General features: G+C 44.3%; 1 protein-coding gene across 9 annotated transcripts in view; it reads left to right on the top strand.

The window, feature by feature from the left end:
• LOC120498491 (rho GTPase-activating protein 7-like) overlaps positions 1 to 16,849 on the top strand; it is a 51,215-nt gene that overhangs the window by 19,890 nt on the left and 14,476 nt on the right. For 3 of the 9 annotated variants that reach the window (XM_039701313.1, XM_039701315.1, XM_039701314.1), the window contains exon 2: positions 16,124 to 16,195. The exons of 1 other annotated variant lie outside the window; for it this stretch is intronic. In XM_039701313.1, coding sequence (XP_039557247.1) covers positions 16,124 to 16,195 — 72 coding nt within the window. Of the gene's footprint in view, positions 1 to 9,785; positions 9,941 to 9,997; positions 10,104 to 14,190; positions 14,230 to 16,123; positions 16,196 to 16,849 lie in introns of those variants that run through there. 5 more of the 9 variants (XM_039701318.1, XM_039701316.1, XM_039701317.1 and 2 more) reach the window with 5 other exon arrangements.

The following is a 16,849-nucleotide window of genomic DNA, read 5'->3' on the forward strand; positions in this document are numbered from 1 at the left end:
GATGCAGCCTCCTGTCACAGGTAGACTGGCACCAAGCTTTGCTCCAGTCCTAGGCAAGGACTGAGTGCTGCTGAAATCTGAAGTGAAGTCTCCAGACTAAGTGAGGCTCACAGCCTTTCTCAGAACCATCAAAGCTTTGTTAGCCATCATGGGTGCTGCCAGCTCCTCCAGGAGCGAGTGGCTGAGAGATGTCACAGAGATGAAAGGACCAAAAATTGGATACTGATGTCTTCAGCAGTACCTTTGGGCTCTTTGTTATCCCCCAAAATGAAATCACAAGTAAACCAGAACCAAGGCTGGGTGTCTCAGGCAGTCACACTGTGCATTCCAGCCTGTCTCACGAGAGCCCTCTCACAGGGGTGCTGAAAGCTCCATGCCGCTTGCCAGGGGCTGTGCATGAGCTGGTGTGAGCTGCAGGCCACTCCACAACTCGGCACTGCTGCAGGGCTCTGCTCAAAGTGGGCCAGCCAGCTCGGGTACTCTTGACATTCCTGGATGTCTTCTAAACATGCAATGCTGACAGAAATGTTGTTTAAATATTTGTGAGTTATTTAAAAATAGTGCGTCAAATAAGCAGCCTGGTGACGCCCGACAGATCTCTGGCTCGGAGGAGTGCCTCGGTGGAGGAGGAGGAGGTCAGCACGAGTTATGTACACAAGCCAGGCTCTGAGGAGAGACACGCTGCACCCACAGCACACATATCATCATATTTATCATCCCAGCACACAGAGCCTGCTGGGGGTCCTGAGCAGGGATCGCAGTGCTGCTCGGTGCCTGCAGTCTGTCCTGGAGCTCTGGCCTCCAGCACGTCCATGGCTGGGCAGGAGGTGCTGCCCCACCTTGGGTTTGGCCATGCCCTGGTTCCCAGCAGCTGGGACAGTTGGGTGTGGAAGCAGAAATGCCTTCTGGGACCTGGAGGACAGGAAAACTGTGCCAGCATCCCCATCCCATTCTGACCTGGTTAGGCTCTCTTGATAGTTCCCCTGCTTTGTGCCCATTTGTATATTTAAAGAGCTAAATTTTAGGAAGGGGGAGTGAATTTTCCATCCACCCATGACTGAAGTCTTTCATATTTTCTTCTCAATATTATTAGACAGAGCATTTTAGGTCAGTTAGGTGGGTGCTGGAAAGAGGGGAAATCAATTCCTGTGATAGACAAGAGAGCTGGACATTGTCTATTTATTATGTTAAATATTTATCTCCAGAGCTCTAATATACTCCTAAAATATTTTAAAAGCTGGTTTTATATGTCAACTTTATTCTCATCTTTCAGTAAACAATTACCATGCAGAGAATAAAACAAGCTCCCAGGCATTGCTGAGATACACTGTAGTCTATTAAGGAGCCTGAGCCTACTATAGCATATGAATCTGCTTTTATGCTGCCTTTAAATTGATTTGACATCAATTCCAGGCCTATTGTAAAAATGAAATACATTATTAAAGCAACACTGTCGTCTCTCCAAGGTATTTCCACTTTTTAGAGCTGCTGCAGAGGAAATGATCTTTAAAGCACTCAGAATATTGACCTGTTCCTTGGCTCTTGTCACAGCCCATGGAAGGGCTGCAAGGGGAGCTCCTCTCTAGCTCCCTGACTAGACAGCACAGCTGGCACATTCAGAAAGTGGATTTGAAAGTTGCTACTGCAATTTTACACTTTGCCTTACAGATCTGCAGTTGTTTGTTTTTTTTTCCTCCTCATTGGTTGCTTTATTCTTGCTCCCTTTGACATCTTCTTCTCATTTAAAGTGCCAGAGTGAAAAGCCAAAATGAGTCTCAGTTTCTCTGGGGTCCAGATATGAGCTGTGCTGCTTTTCAGATGAAAATGCTACATATATTGATGGAAACTGTTGAGGCTATTTATCAAAATCTTTTGACTGTTTTTTCTCCCAAACAACAATTGCATTTTCAGAAGTTTACCATTGGCCTAACACTAGTGATTTAAATGAAAACTTAAGCACCTGTCATAGAAATGAGCACATATTAAAAAACCACAGAAATAGAACAGAGGTGTTTTCTGGGAGGGTCTCAAAGATTTCAAGGAATTATTTGCTGGTGATGAATTTGAGTCAGGAAAAGATCAAGTGTATCATAAAATCAGTCCATAATCCAGAATGATTTATTTGGCTCAAGCTGGCCACCATTAGTTTTTCTTTCTCTGTTATTGTCCTGGAAACAGACTGGTTAACAGTTGACAAATACCTTTGAAAATAGGTTCAGCTTATGGGGGGGATGCAAACTGGACAAGGTCAACCACCATTAGTTTTTCTTTCTTTGTTATTGTCACATTCCTGGAAACAGATTGGTTAACACTTGACAAATACCTTTGAAAATAGCTTCAGCTTATGGGGGGGATGCAAACTGGACAAGGTCACTGTGGTATTAGTTGCTCATGAAAAAGAGCAAAACTGTAGGTGAGATCTTTTGGTCCCCAATTATTCATCTGGACAAAATTATGGCTTTACAAATAATGAAGCAAGGACATGACCAAACTCTGGAGCATTCAAGCCAGTATTTGTTAAATCTTTTTGATCATCATTCTATCAAAAATCTAATTACCTTTCAGGCTTTACTATTCTATAATTCAATTTCACCAATGAATTGCCAAAGTTTATACATTCTAGTGCTTCTCATATCCGTGAGCCACCATATGTTGCTCTTTGGTGATAAAACCCTCCTTTGCCTCCCATTGCTCACACTGATGGCAGTGCAACACCACTGGTAATAACTCAGCACCCAAGCTCTGACAGTCAGTTGTCTTTATTTCTCTGGCACCTATTCAGCTCAAAAGCAAGATCTTGAAAACACTCACAAGCAAACCTGTTCTCAGGGGAGTTCCAGATCTGACTGCAGGCACAGATAAACTCAGGACAGCCTTTGCTCTGAGATGGCACTTGCCTGTTGCTGCTTCCTGAGCTGTTAACACACACTGCTAGAAACAGAAACTGTGTTTTCATGTGCAAAATCACTCTGCTAAAATTAGGAGGTACTGGCTATGGCTGATAGGCAAAAAATGGACCTGTCCAGCTGCTTTGATTTGTTGCTGGAATGAGCATCCACTGGGCCTTTGAAGAATCCTCTGTCCAACCACTTTGCTCCACAGCTGAGGTATAATGAAGATAGGAAGAAAGGTAAGCATATGGTAGTGTTCTGCTTTACTGGTCAGGCAAGAAACCACTGTTTTTCAAGAGCCATGACTGAAAGAGGGTGCAGGTTTGGATACAGATCCCATTTCACTCAGTCTTGGTCCACAGCAGTGTCTGATCTCCTGAGGGAAGGGCTGATCTGTCTGTCACTCTCTGTGTCACATCACCTCCTCAGCCAGGGATGGTGCACACTGCAGTCTCTGGAGGAATTTCCCTCTGTGACACTGTTTCCCTGCAAACCAAACTCAAACCCTGGTGAAATGGTGGAGCTGCACCAGGGGAGGGCTCCTGTTTGTACCAAGGCACTTGGCTCACACTGCCCTGGCTGGAGAAGGGAACAGCTCAGTGTGGGTTTGTGAACAACTGCACACCTGCTCATGTGTCAGAGGGACAGCAGCACAGAAGTGGTTCCTGTTGGTTATTTTATGCAAAGAGTTTTACTTCTCAAGTGTCAAAGTATGATTTCTAGAATGGATCACCCATTCATGCCTGGTAAGACATAAGAGTGGGCAGTATGGGATTATTTGTCTAAACACCTGAAAATGTCCTGGTGAGTTTGTTCTCTCTGTGAGCTGCTGAACTGACAGTCAGTCTGAGCAGGAATGAGGTCCCCCAGGTGTGCCCAGCCTGCAGAACCAAGACAGAAGGCATCACAGACTGTAGATTGTCTCAGTGCTGAGACAGAGGTGAGCTGCTTCTGTCCCTAGCCTCTCCCTCCATGTAAAATATCCATGTTGAACAGCAGCAGTGAGGGCTGTGGGGAACTCCCATCCAGGTCACCACAAGCAGGCAGTGGGCAGAGGGCTGTGGAACAAGGCTTTATGAATCAAAATCTGTGCCTTCTTCTGTGGGAGCAGTTGAAAGAAGATCCTTTTCTCTTCCACACAGTTACGTAGAGGAGCTTCATACATTTTGTGATGTTCTGCCTCCTCTCACGTGTTTGTCTGGCTCTCCCACATCATGTAATGTCTTTGGCAATGACCACCACTGTCCAAGGCAGGACACTGTGTTCACTGATGCCTGGGACATGTGCTGGTTATGCAGGGACTCACTCTTTTGGATTTGTTCCTCACATGAAAACCCTCAAGAGTTTCCTTCTAAGGAACATTAGTCTCAAAAATTTACTCTGGAGACTAGCAGATTCTAGCTGGACTGCTTTGCTTGAAAAAACACTTTGTCATATCTGAAATGATGTTACTTTGATTAAAAAAACAACCATTACTGACAGTGCTTCTGTGTGGTGCACAGAGTAAGAGTCATCTATTCCCAAATATCTCTGGTCCAAATATAAGCAGGTGCAATCTAAAAGCTTCCTCAGGACCGTTTCAGCAGCTTATTCATTCCTCTATGAAGGGCCTGCTCTTGCTGGAGCATAAATAAACCAAGGCAAGCTCTGTTGTGATTCTAGAAATGCATTTTAATAACAGAGATGAAAAACCTTTTAGAGAAAATACTGGGAGTAGGAAATGTAAGATTACAAGCAACTATTTTTTTTCCTGCAACCTAGGCAGAACTGGTTTTTTAAGCTTGGGCAGTCAGATGTTGACTTTAACTTGAACTCTTTTTGCAGTATGCTTTCAACCCAGTTATATTTATCCAAAGCATTGACTACATTTTGGAAGAAAGAACTGAAAGAAGCCTCCAAGGCTGTGTTATCGATCGAGGGCTTTCCCTCCTTGGGAAGGTCTGGTTGTGAGCACAGATCCTGCTCTGTTCCTCAAGAGCCCTGGCCAAGGCTCTGCAGGTTAAAGCTTTCATGTGGAGACTTCAGAAGTGTCGGTGGCTCTGCCTTCAATGTCACCTTTGCTTTTAAGTGGCTCTTGAGATAGAAGTAGTTAAGTGATTGAGAAAATCAAAGTGCTTACTCCTTACTCTGCTCGTTTTTCGTGGCTGGCAGGGGGTCAGAGCTGTGATTCTGCTCTGGGTACCCCGTTCCCTGCACTAGTTAAACTCCTCCATGCTCTGTTCCTAGACACGAACATTTGACATAGATTTCCAGCACCATGCACCCACTACATTTCTCCTGAGCTTTTTCATGTTAAAGGTCTCTGTGAATCTATGAAACAAGAAGTTATGGTTTTTGTTGCCACATTCTCTCACCCACATTTTAGGAACTTCAGTAGTTCTGAAAGAATTCTTCAATTTGTTTAATCAAATCCTAAAATTTTCAGAGAAAATCCCTGGAATTCGTCATGATAGCATAGTGTTTTCCTCTCTAAAAAATGCTTAACTTTTAACAACAGAAGGCAAAAGCTAAATTCCAGCTTGAGATTTGACCTGCTCTAATGAGAAGCAGATTACACAATTTTAATGGAAATTGGGGCATTAGAATTTAAAGGAGGAAAGATCAAATCAATTGACACCTGCTGGCTGAGGCAACGTAGTGTTGTTTTCCAGGAGCAACAATTCCACCATATTTCCTTTCATAACAGCATGGAGTAGTTGTGATTATCATAGGAACAGGTAAACAGCCCTATAAAGGCACCGACTCCTCAGGGATACAGGAATAACCAGGACCTTTTACATTTCCATTTTAAAAAGGGCTCGTCTTTGAATCTCAGTTGTTATCTGGTATTAGAAGGGGAATTCTCCCTGGGTTTTATTTTGCAGGGATTTCCAGAAGAGGTAAGGGAGGGTAGGGTATGGGTAATTCCTTTTGTGTTCCTATGACCTTTTAAGTGAAGGCTGGGTTTAGAAAGGAAGATATAAAAATTAGAATTAATGATGAACTGATCCTGTTAGGATACATAGCAGCATTTTCTAGAGTTCAGCTCTGTGAAAGTGAGCTTGGAAATGGGATAATGCTTTATCTGCTGCAGGTTTCACTGGAATGTCCCAGTGAAAGCAGCCAAGCAGAGTTCATTGGGAGGTGGAGAAAATAACATGAAAACCATTTGAAAGTTTTTAATCATGTTTTGATGATGTAGATTTTGATGGTGAAGCCTGGAAAATCAAGTCTAAATGGTTTTGAATGACTAGAGGGAAAATCCAAGAGAATGGACTTCCTGTAATCCAAGAGCTTTTTGAATTACTTGGACCCAAACCATTTTATCTTGACTTTCAGGGCAAAAAACTATTGTTAATTTCAGGGGGCCACTGAATGTGCTTATTTTCTCATACTTCTGTTCTCACACAGCTGCTTTCTGACAGGAAGACCAGAGTGGTAACAAGATGCCACTTCTGTAATATGGTGGGTTTAAGTTTTGAGTTCACCTCAACAGCATTTCAGCATATCCAATAATCTATATTTAACAATATTATTTTCCTCTTTTTAAAAAAAGGTTAAAGACTTTATTCAGCTTACTCTTGTCACAAGAGAGGAAAAATAGTGACACAGTGTTTCTGCTCATACATCTTTCCCCCTCCAGTACAAGTATGTGCAATTTGTCTATCCTCTCTTGTATCATAGATTATAAAGTTTCAGTATTTGCCCCTGGAAAAATACTTTTCAACCAATGGAGTTCCTTCTCAGGAATTTTTGGTTTTGTTAACCTATCTTTTTTCCCCCCTTAATTTCATCTAATTATTTTCAAGTTTAAATCCTTTTCTAGTGAGCTTATTAATTTTCTTCTTTCTAACTGATAGTTATTCCCCACCACCTTTAACATCCCCCTCTTTCAACTGTCTCAGTGTATTGCCTGTATTTTGTTCTGTGTTTTTCCTCCCAATTGGTCTAACTTGTTAATTAATCATTTGGCTTCTCTCTGAACAACTTGTTTCCATAGAAATATCTTTCTTGATGCCTCCTAGTATAGTCACAGCTGAAGTTAGGTTCCTTGATCTCCTATGTTAATGCAAGATGATCAGAGAAGAAAATAGAAAACAATTACTCTGGGATCTTACCAGGAGAAAGTTAGAAATGAAATGTCATTAAGCTTTGATTCATGAAGAGTGTTGAGGGAGGTGGTAGAAGGGACAGAGGGGAAGAAAGAAGTGAGGGGATCTCTTGTAAATGTAAGGGAAATATTCCAGTGACAGGAATTAAAATATGCAGGGAGCTTGGCTTTAATGGGAAGTGACTCCATTGCTTGGCACAGTGACTGTCTGAAACAACTTTGGTGACTTGGGGGTTCTGCAGAGTTTTGGTAAAGCATGAGTGAGGGATTCAGCAGCAGCAGGCTCATTGCTGAAGACAATTAATTCTGGTCATGCAGTGCTTTGTGAAGTTGTTTAAAAGGACACTCTGTAGGATTGTTTTCACCACATTTGAGTGAGGTGGAATGTGAGTGGCTTGCAGCTGCTGTGGGCAGCATCCCTGCATGTGCTGACCACAGTCAGGGGTTTGGCCAAAGCTTGGAAGGAAACCCATCAGAAGAGTTCTGGAGAGCCTTCAGCAAAGGTAGGTGGATCCAGAAAATATGAAATCAAGCAACAAGGACCATTTGGGGGAAATGTTCCCCTTTTCCAGTTGTCAGTCCCAAACAATGGCATAGGCTTTGAGGCTGTAGTGATGTTATTGTGGTCCTTGGTGAGCTCCAGAGCTGGGAACTGAAAATGTGAGCAGAAACCTGGGAACCCAGGTGAGCAGGAAACCTTTTCTTGTCTTTCCCTCCAGCTTGAGAACCTCCAGCAGCAGCCCCACGAGTCATCAGCCAAGCAGCTGAATGTGCAGGGTTTGTCAGGCTGTGAAAATACCCACATGCCCCTTCTGAAGCTGAGACATCCTTATTCCAGACACCCTTTTCTCCGGCATGCAAGCCTCCTGTGCTTGCCTCCTGTGGGCTGGACCTCCTCTAGTGAGAGGCAGTTGCCAGGATTCCCTGGGTTTGTTTTCCTACAGGATACATAACATGGTCAAAAAGGAGGAATGTGATTCCTTCCTGGAAAACCTTCAGAAATGCTTCACTGAATGTGTGTTGGGCTGAAGGAGTTCACCCCTAAGATTTTATGTGGGTCTTTCCATGGCTGGTAACCCACACAAAACTAGGGAGCTTGATGGTAGTTTGTTGTTAAAGAGGAAGCAAATGAACATTTTAGGGTTATGCACTGTCTTCTCATGGGAAATGCCCAAAGGAAAATGGGTGGGAAAGAGAAACTGCATGCTCTGTTTGGAGCATTTCTATGGGATGGGAGCAGTCTGATGTTATCCCCAGATTTAAATGATACATTCTGTCTCCCTAATCCAAGCACATAGCTGCAAATTTAATCAGAGCAGGGTGTGTGCTTTTTATATGGCTTTGGGTGGGTCTGGCAAAAAGCATTTTCTTAGGTAATCACGGCTAATGCCATATATCACACTACCCTAATTTCTTTAGTATTGTGTCACCCAGTGCCAATATCAAACATCTTTTTCATTGTGCCATACAAATTGCCCATTTAGGAAGCAATTGCACAAAAATAAATCATAGGTCTGTGCATATTTTGCATTTGATTGTTATACAGAAAACTACTGATAATGAAACACACCCATAAATTATAACTTCATTAGGGTAAAATGTTCCTAAATGAGATTGGGAAAAAGAAGATTTCTTCATCTATGAGAATTTTTATTTTAATTAAATTTTTTTGCTTATCCATTTCATTTAAGTTCTTATTTTCCCTGCTGTGTTTTAGGCTCCAAACTCTAAGAGCCTAAACACTGCATGAAGTTGTTCTACAGAAATTTAGAGCCTGGTCTGGCTTCCTGGAGTTGTTCACAGAGTCTGAATTACCTTTCAACCTCTGTAAATTAACACAGCATCCCACCCTTCCATCTGCCCTGTTGAACTGTAACACCTGATGGTTCAGCAGATAAAAAATTATTAGGGATTTAAAGTTAATTCTAGTGAAATAATTTAAAACTTTTGATATGTTCTTCTGAGACCAGCCTACGTGCCACTCTGTACCTGTTGATGATTGTTCAGGCTGCAAAGGCTGATCATGGTTTTTTATTAGATTTTGTGCTGCATCAATAAAAGAATAAAGTCAAATCATAGCAGCAATGAACTACAGCAAATGCAAAGAAGTCGAGTCTGTTGCAAAGGCTGAAAAACATGCTAATATGATGGTTGTATCCAGATTCAATGCACAACTGTATGTGAGCTGTTCAGACCACAAACCCTTCCTAGTCCAGACTAAGTCCATATAAGCAAAATAAAGCCCCGGTTCCGTCTGATCCATGAAAAGCTCTATGGCGAGGGACCTGACTGCAAAACAGCACTGCAGAACATCGTGAGGCTGGGGCACACTCGGTAGGGGGATGAGAGGCCGGTTCTAGGGATGAATCCCCGATCCCAGCTCCGCTCTGCCCCTCCTGTGCCGCTGGGCACAGCATCCCGCTGCGGGATGCAGCGTCCCTCCGGCTCTTCTGTGCAGGCAGCACAGTTCTGTGTGTTTGGGGAAAAAAAAATAGCTGATTTTGGAGAACTTTGAGGAATGACATTGCCAAAACTTTAAAGCATGGAGGTAAACCAGCAAGGAAAGCAGGGGATGTCGATTTGCCTTGATCTGAACGAGTGCGTGGCACGGGTGCGGGACAGCGGCTCTGAACAGCCGGGGACGGGAGGGACGGGCACGGACGGTCAGGGACGGGCAGGGACACCCGGCAGGGACGGGCAGGGACCCGGGCCAGCCCCCTGCGGCACGGGTCGGAGCGGGGCCGGGCGGGGCTCGCCGGGGAAGGGCGGTGCCAGGGAGCGGAGCGGGCGGTGCGGGCCGGGGACGAGGGGCAGCTGTGCAGGACAGCCCCGGGGAGGATCCCGTGGCTGCTGATGACATCCCTAAGTGAAGATCCAGGTCAGTGCCGCGGCAGATGACAGCCCCAGGTGAGGATCCACTGGGTGCTGTGGCAGATGACATCCCTAAATGAAGATCCAGGTTGCTGTGGCAGATGACATCCCTAAATGAAGAACCCCCTCTTCAGTGCCGCGGCAGATGACAGCCCCAGGTGAGGATCCACTGGGTGCTGTGGCAGATGACATCCCTAAATGAAGATCCAGGTCAGTGCTGCGGCAGATGACATCCCTAAGTGAAGATCCAGGTGGGTGCTGCTGTTTCCACCACTGCTTTTTTAGGGTGACAGTGGTTCTCTGGCTGTCAGCACTTTGGATCATGCTCTTCCAGTAGCTGCTGCTTTTGCTGACTTGTTGGATGCAATTGGAAAGTTCCAGGTAGATTGTCTGACTTTGTTACATATCTTCAAATATCAACGAGCTCCATCAGGGCAGAGTGACCCAGTAAAAGTTTGTCCACTGCCCTGGGCTCAGCAGGCTCAACACTGCACAGCTTTAGCAGGGGCAATAATCCAGCTTGCTTTTAGTTACAGCCACTTACTGTGCAATCTCTTTTGGGTTAAATAGTTCCTTACACATAGGTTGAGCCTGTATCACACACTGTGGTGTTACTGGCATTTTGTATAATTAAAGAAGACATAGTGCTAGTGCTATGCAGTGAAAGAGCACAGACAGTTCACTTGCTTAGGGGTTTGTTACTTCTGTGCTATAGGTTTATTGATATTGGCTCTAGTGGCAGCAAGCTGTGCCCTCCCTGCTACAATTCACCCCAGGAATCTTGCATCAAGTTTTTCTCAATCGTGTACAAGGGTCCTGTGAAAAAACATCCATAAGGAGCTTCTGCAGCAGAGAAATGTGGGATCTGTTCCTGCTTCACAGCCAGCAGGGCTGAAGCACAGTGAAGCAACATATCTGGGATTAGATTCAGGGAGATAAATCCCTTACTTGGATAAGGATTTTCCAGTGTGGATTGGAAATTAGAGACAGTCTCATTTCTCCTGAATTTGATGTGAGTTAGGTACCAACTTTCCTCGAGCCCTTCAAAATTCCCATACAGCAAACACTACCTTCTCTAACATACTTAAAAGCAATTAAAAGATCAGGCAGCACTGACAAGCTAGTTAATGTGGCCTGTAAAGAAAATGCCTTTAAACTTGTCTGGGTCCCAGGAACCAACAGGGGAGAAAAATGACAAGGACCCAAGTAAAGGCCTTACTATCAGCTTGGGAGTCCTGGTAATCAGCTTGGGAGCTGATGCCAAGGAGCTGGATAAAGATGCAATTAAGGTTGCCACAAAGTTCTGGGATACATTGCAGTTCCCAGCTGTGATAACTGAAGAGTTGGCTGCAGTTCCAAAACACCAGCATGATAGTAAAGTAGGAATGAAAGGACAAATATCTTGGCCTTTTCATTTTCCAGACATTTATGTTCACTATCTGCATGGAGCCTAAATTATCCTGGCTAAATTCCAAGCTATAATCTCTTTTTTTTTCCCCCTCTTCTTCAAGTGGGTTAGTAAAGTACAATTAAGCTTTGATATTTTGCATTGCACAAGAGAAAACAGAATAAACATTTCCACTTATTTATGATCCATCTTAGCTCTTGGAGAGTTGGACAGTTTTACAACTCCCTGACTGCTTATCTTGGTCAGTGCAAACACCCTACTTTGAAAGCATTGCTTTTGAGCCTTCAGCATGGAGCAGACATCATGTTCCAACTCTATTTTTAAGTAAAAGGATATAATGTAAATAAAAACAGTTATTAAAAATCCTGTCACAGGTAAAATGCAGTTCTGAACGTCCAGAAATCAGAGTTCTAGCAAAGCAAATGCATTTTTCACAGGGTGTGTGTAAAATGAGATGCCTCATTAGCAGCTGTAACTCACGGGGAAGATAACATCAATTCTTACAGCCCTAGAAAGATGCACAATCCAGAAAGATGTGATGGGAAACTCATCATTTGATGTTCAAATGGAGCCTGAAAACCCCTTGTCGCTTCCAGCACTGCCAGCACAAGCAGCAGTGACAGGATCTGAGGCAGTGCATAAAGGACCTGCCAGTTCCCAGCCCTGGGCTCGTGAGCTGTAGGGAAAATGTGTGCCAGAGTTTGAGATGTGGGTGCCAAGCGTGCACAGGGGCTGGTGACTGCAGCTCTGGGAGGCTGGGGGATGGCAGTCTGGGTGTCAGAGGTGAGGGGAGGCAGCAGCATTCCCCTGGGAGGCGCAGCTGGCCCTGCCTGGCACATCAGGCAGGCTGGGAGGTGGGGACCCTGGGCACCTGCTTGTTGAGGAGGTTTACTGCCATTTAGAGAGGAAAAAAAGGTCTTCTGTATAATGACAGAGGTTGGGAAAGAGCAAAATCCTTTGGGATTTTTTTCTGTTTCATTACAGAGTGGTGCAATGTGCAGTCAGTGAGGAGTCAGTCCTACCCTCAGTTCTTTCTCCTGTCTGCTGGGCATGTTGAGAAATCCTTTCTTTGCCACAAGCACCACACTTAAATCCTACAGAAAAGGGGACAAGGAGGGTCCTGCTGTAACTAATGCAGGAGTGCTGCAAACAAAAAGAAAACCTGTCCAATTGTTCTTCTTCCTGCCATGGTTTTGGAAGGTGTTCAGATTTAAATCCCTTTAATTAATGAAGTCCTGATCACCATGTGATTACTACCTGTTGAAACTGGAAAACTATTTTGGATGGAGATAGAAGTAATGCATCTACCATTGGTTTTAAAAATCTGTTAAAAATTGCTTTGGAAAAGACCTATAATGAGACACCTCTGTAAATGCAATACATTTAGGTAAAGGTTTCACAGTAGGCTGAGCTCCCTGGCCTGGGCAGGCAGCTGCACATTCCTACAGCCCACCCTGCATGGACCCATCACTGCCCTTGTCCTGCCCCTGGAACCTATCAGAGCATGTGGTAGCCAATTCAGAAAGCTAAAACTTCTGAAATCTCATCTTGCCAAACAAAAGTGACTCATTTCCTGCCAGTTTGGCTGACAGGACCTGCTGGCATCAGCTCGGGGTGTCAGTGAGGAGTAGGAGCTCACAGTTGGGGAATAGAAGGTCTCCTGCTTTGGCAGCAACTGAAAGGCACACTGCATCCTGGCAGCAAGGTTCACTGTGCTGGTGCTTTTAAAAAGAATTTATATTCTCCCATTTTATTTTGAGTATTTTAAAATTTGAAGTACAGTTTGATGTTCTTCTTTAGCTGAAGTTTGCTCACCTCACAGTAAGGCTGACTGGCCTGTTTGATACACAGCTGTCACTGGTTTGGGTTGTTGCCTCTGCCTTGTTGCCTTGTTAGGATAGTGCTTCTTGTCAGGAAAACATCTCAGAGACAATGCCCAAATCTCAGCACAGATGTCTTTCCTTTGTTGCAAACAATCTGATTAACAGTGCTGTTCATTCTGATAGGGATTTAATTCACACTGTAGCATCTGTTTCCAGGTACCTGAGGAGTGTGGGTCCTGCAGGCTGCACTCAGGACACTCACATGGGCACACACAGCTTCTCACAGCTGAGAGGTGCAGGCTGCACTCAGGACACTCACATGGGCACACACAGCTTCTCACAGCTGGAGGGGTGCAGGCTGCACTCAGGACACTCTCACATGGGCACACACAGCTTCTCACAGCTGAGAGGTGCAGGCTGCACTCAGGACACTCTCACATGGGCACACACAGCTTCTCACAGCTGGAGAGGTACAGGCTGCACTCAGGACAGTCTCACATGGGCACACACAGCTCCTCAGCCCCGGGGCTGCAGGAGAGGTGTCACAGCCCAGCTGGTGGAGGTGCTGGGGCTGCAGGGAGGAGGGTGCATGGGGAAGGGGCAGCAGCTGTGGAGGGGCTGGGCTGGGGCACAGGCAGGAATCTGAATGCTCTTTGCAGGGTCTGGGCTGAGTCCTCAGCACAGGACATGCCTGTGGGACACAGTGCAGCCAAAGGGTGGCACAGCCTGGGTACTCTCTGTTGTTTCTCATAAACATCTGGTAGTAACCTACCACCCATAGCCTGTGGGGAAATAGCTGGCTTGGCATGGAAGAGTTGCTGGCAGCCTCTAAACTAAGAATATTACATTTTGCAGGATTTTTTTTCCCATCTGCTTAATTATGAAATCAGTTCAGCAGAAGGAGGTGACACATTTAGGTCGCTCTGCTATTTCAGTTGTGCAGATAGCACCCAAAATATGTTAAAAAGTTGTCATCTTCTTGTCTAGAACAGGTTACTCCAAACTCTGTCCAGCCTGGCCTTGAACATTTCCAGGGATGGGGCAGCCACAGCTTCTCAGGGCACCCTGTGCCAGGGCCTCACCACCCTCACAGAAAAGAATTTCTTCCTAATATCTAATCCAAGCATGCCCTGTGATTGTGCAAAGGTATGTTAAAAGGCCTGGAGATTTACATCAGCAAAGAAAATTCCCCCAGCTCCTCTGTCCTTGTTCTATGGAAGAGGCCACCTCTAAGTGTCTATTTTCAGTCATATTCATTGAAAATAGCCTCACTAGGTGCAAAATATTTTTCTGCATTATTTTTCTGTTCTATTTTGCATCACTTTTCATGGCTTGGTTTGGTCTAAAAATGGAGTTGTGCTTTTAATGTGTTGGGAACTGGGGAAGCTTCAGCCCCAGGGTCCCTGTCTGAGCTCAGGATTGGTGTGCACAGGCTGAGGTCTGCAATGAGGACAGCTACAGTTTCTCCACAGCTGAGATGGCTGAGTGGATCTACTGGGGTTTTCTAAATGAAAATCACTTTGTGAAAACATTTGGTGTTAGACTGGTCATCCTCCTGGCTCTTTTCTACAAGTAGCTTTTCTTTTTCCTCTTTTACTCTATGAATACAATGCTTGTCTTTTATTGTCTCCAGTAAATGCTGTGTTGTGTAAAGATTATGATAAATTATGGCACTAAGTATAGCAATAAATATAGGCATAGTGTATATAGGCTGTTGTAGAAGAAATTAGTTTCTATTCTGCAGTATCAAAAAAGAGTTTCATCCACTTTGTGTAAAAATATCTGTCTTCCTGTGGTATCACTTCATTCTCAGGTGAAAAAGCCTTACAGTTTTGTGCAGGGAAGCCTCTGTTAGAATGGCATTGTCCAACTTGATTAAGTGAAAATTGAAACAATTTTAAGTTTTAAAGCAGAAAAATAAAATCATGAAAGATGTGTGATATTTTTGGTTAGTGTTTGATTGCACTGATGACTTAAAATTGAGAAGTCTGAGCAAAGCAAGCAGTGAATTTGAACAGGTATGTATGTGAAGTGCCCTGGAATCCTAATCTGTGAGTGTGTGTGTAAAGAAAATAGTTTTAAGGAGCAGCTCTGTTCCTCTGGCCTATCATGCTTCTCTTTAAGGTGCTTTAAAAACGTTTCTCTCTACTGAGCATGCTGGAATTTAAGGTAGCTCAACAATGTTCCTTTCAAAGTCTTTGCTTTTAGGTTGGTATCTGGTGTGGCACATGCTGGGGTGTGCACAGACCTACAGAAAGTGATTTTGGAATCTTCTTCCACAGACCCAGACACTCCCAGTGCTGGCAGAGATCAGAGCCTGGGGGCTTGTGCCCCTGCTGACCTGCCTGTGTTTTGAGGAGCCTGGTGTGTGGTTCTGTGGGGCTGTGTCCTGCTCTGCCTGTCTGGGAGTGTTTCAGTAGTACTGGCCACGGGCCTTCCCCAGTTGTCACAAAGTCAGCAGCGAGTTCTTGACATCTGCCGTGCTGCACTGGCTGCCAAGTGGAGTAGGTAGTTGGCAAGGAAATAAATATTGATAGGCCCTAGCAACAGGTACTCCTGAGAACTCTTGTTCTGGGAATGCTTAGGCCATGGCCAGTGTTATTAAAGTTGTGAGAGCATTTTAAGTTTATTTATAGGATTTGTTTGTGTCTTATCACCATCTCTCAGCGCTGGAATGCATGAGCAGGCTGTGCCGTGTGAGGGCACAGATGTGTGCCCCACACCCTGCTCTGGTCACTCATTTCTACTGCAGCAGATGCCCCACTGCCCCAGCTCAGGCACAGCTGATTTACCCCCTGTGAGGCATCCCAGGAATGTGTTCAAATCAACCAGTCCTGTGTTTGCTTATCTCAATAGTATGAATGACTATTGCAGAGCTATGTGCATGTAGGTGCATTGGATACAAGGACTTTTTCCTTTTTAGCAATATCCTAATAAAACATTAACATACAAGATTCTCAGAGAGTGTGCCAAGGTGAAATTAGCTGATCACTGACTCTGGTGAGCACTGTCCATGAACAATTGTGTGTTCTCATTGCAGAAATTGAAGCCAGAGAAGCCTGCGACTGGCTGAGAGCTGCTGGATTTCCCCAGTATGCTCAGCTGTTTGAAGGTATGATCACAAAGACTTGCCAAGCAGCTGACACTGAATTTGAGTGGAATTGTTCACATAAATAATATATTTTAGAACCTGACACTTCTGATGGAAGCACTTCCAAATTCTGTTATATCTTCATGCAAACCTGTAGGAAAGTAGTGACCTGGTGTGTTTCCTTGCAGAAGGGACATCTCAGCAGGGACTCAGAACAATTCTTTAAAGGACCAAATCTTCCTTGGTTTTCTTTCCCTATTGTTAGACTCAGTCAAATTTCTGCTTTTGTTATTTTTAGTTGCTTATAATTTTTCCAGCCTTTTTTTTTCCTTGGGGTGCTGGAAGTGATGTTTCCAACCACTGATTGCAACCAAAACTCCTCTGAGGCTCTCCAGCCTGTGATCTGAGTGAGATTGCTTTATTGGTGTTTTGAAAAAGAATGTTGGAAAAAATCATCTTGCAATCATAAGTGTTCAGGAGGAATATTCAGCAGCAGCCAGCCAGTCAAAAATGTAATTTCAGCATGTTTTCATGTTGTTAAAACTACAAAGTGTGCTTATTTCTTGGGAGGAGGTATGGATTTGTTGAGAGCTTGTATAATTTTTCAGGCCACACTTGTGCATATGCCTTAAAACTGTTCTTCTTTAAAATATGGTTTTTGTTACAATAATTGAA

Source organism: Passer montanus, unplaced genomic scaffold, assembly GCF_014805655.1.
Source record: "Passer montanus isolate IOZ18808 unplaced genomic scaffold, ASM1480565v1 scaffold15, whole genome shotgun sequence".
Taxonomy (NCBI): Eukaryota; Metazoa; Chordata; class Aves; order Passeriformes; family Passeridae; genus Passer; species Passer montanus.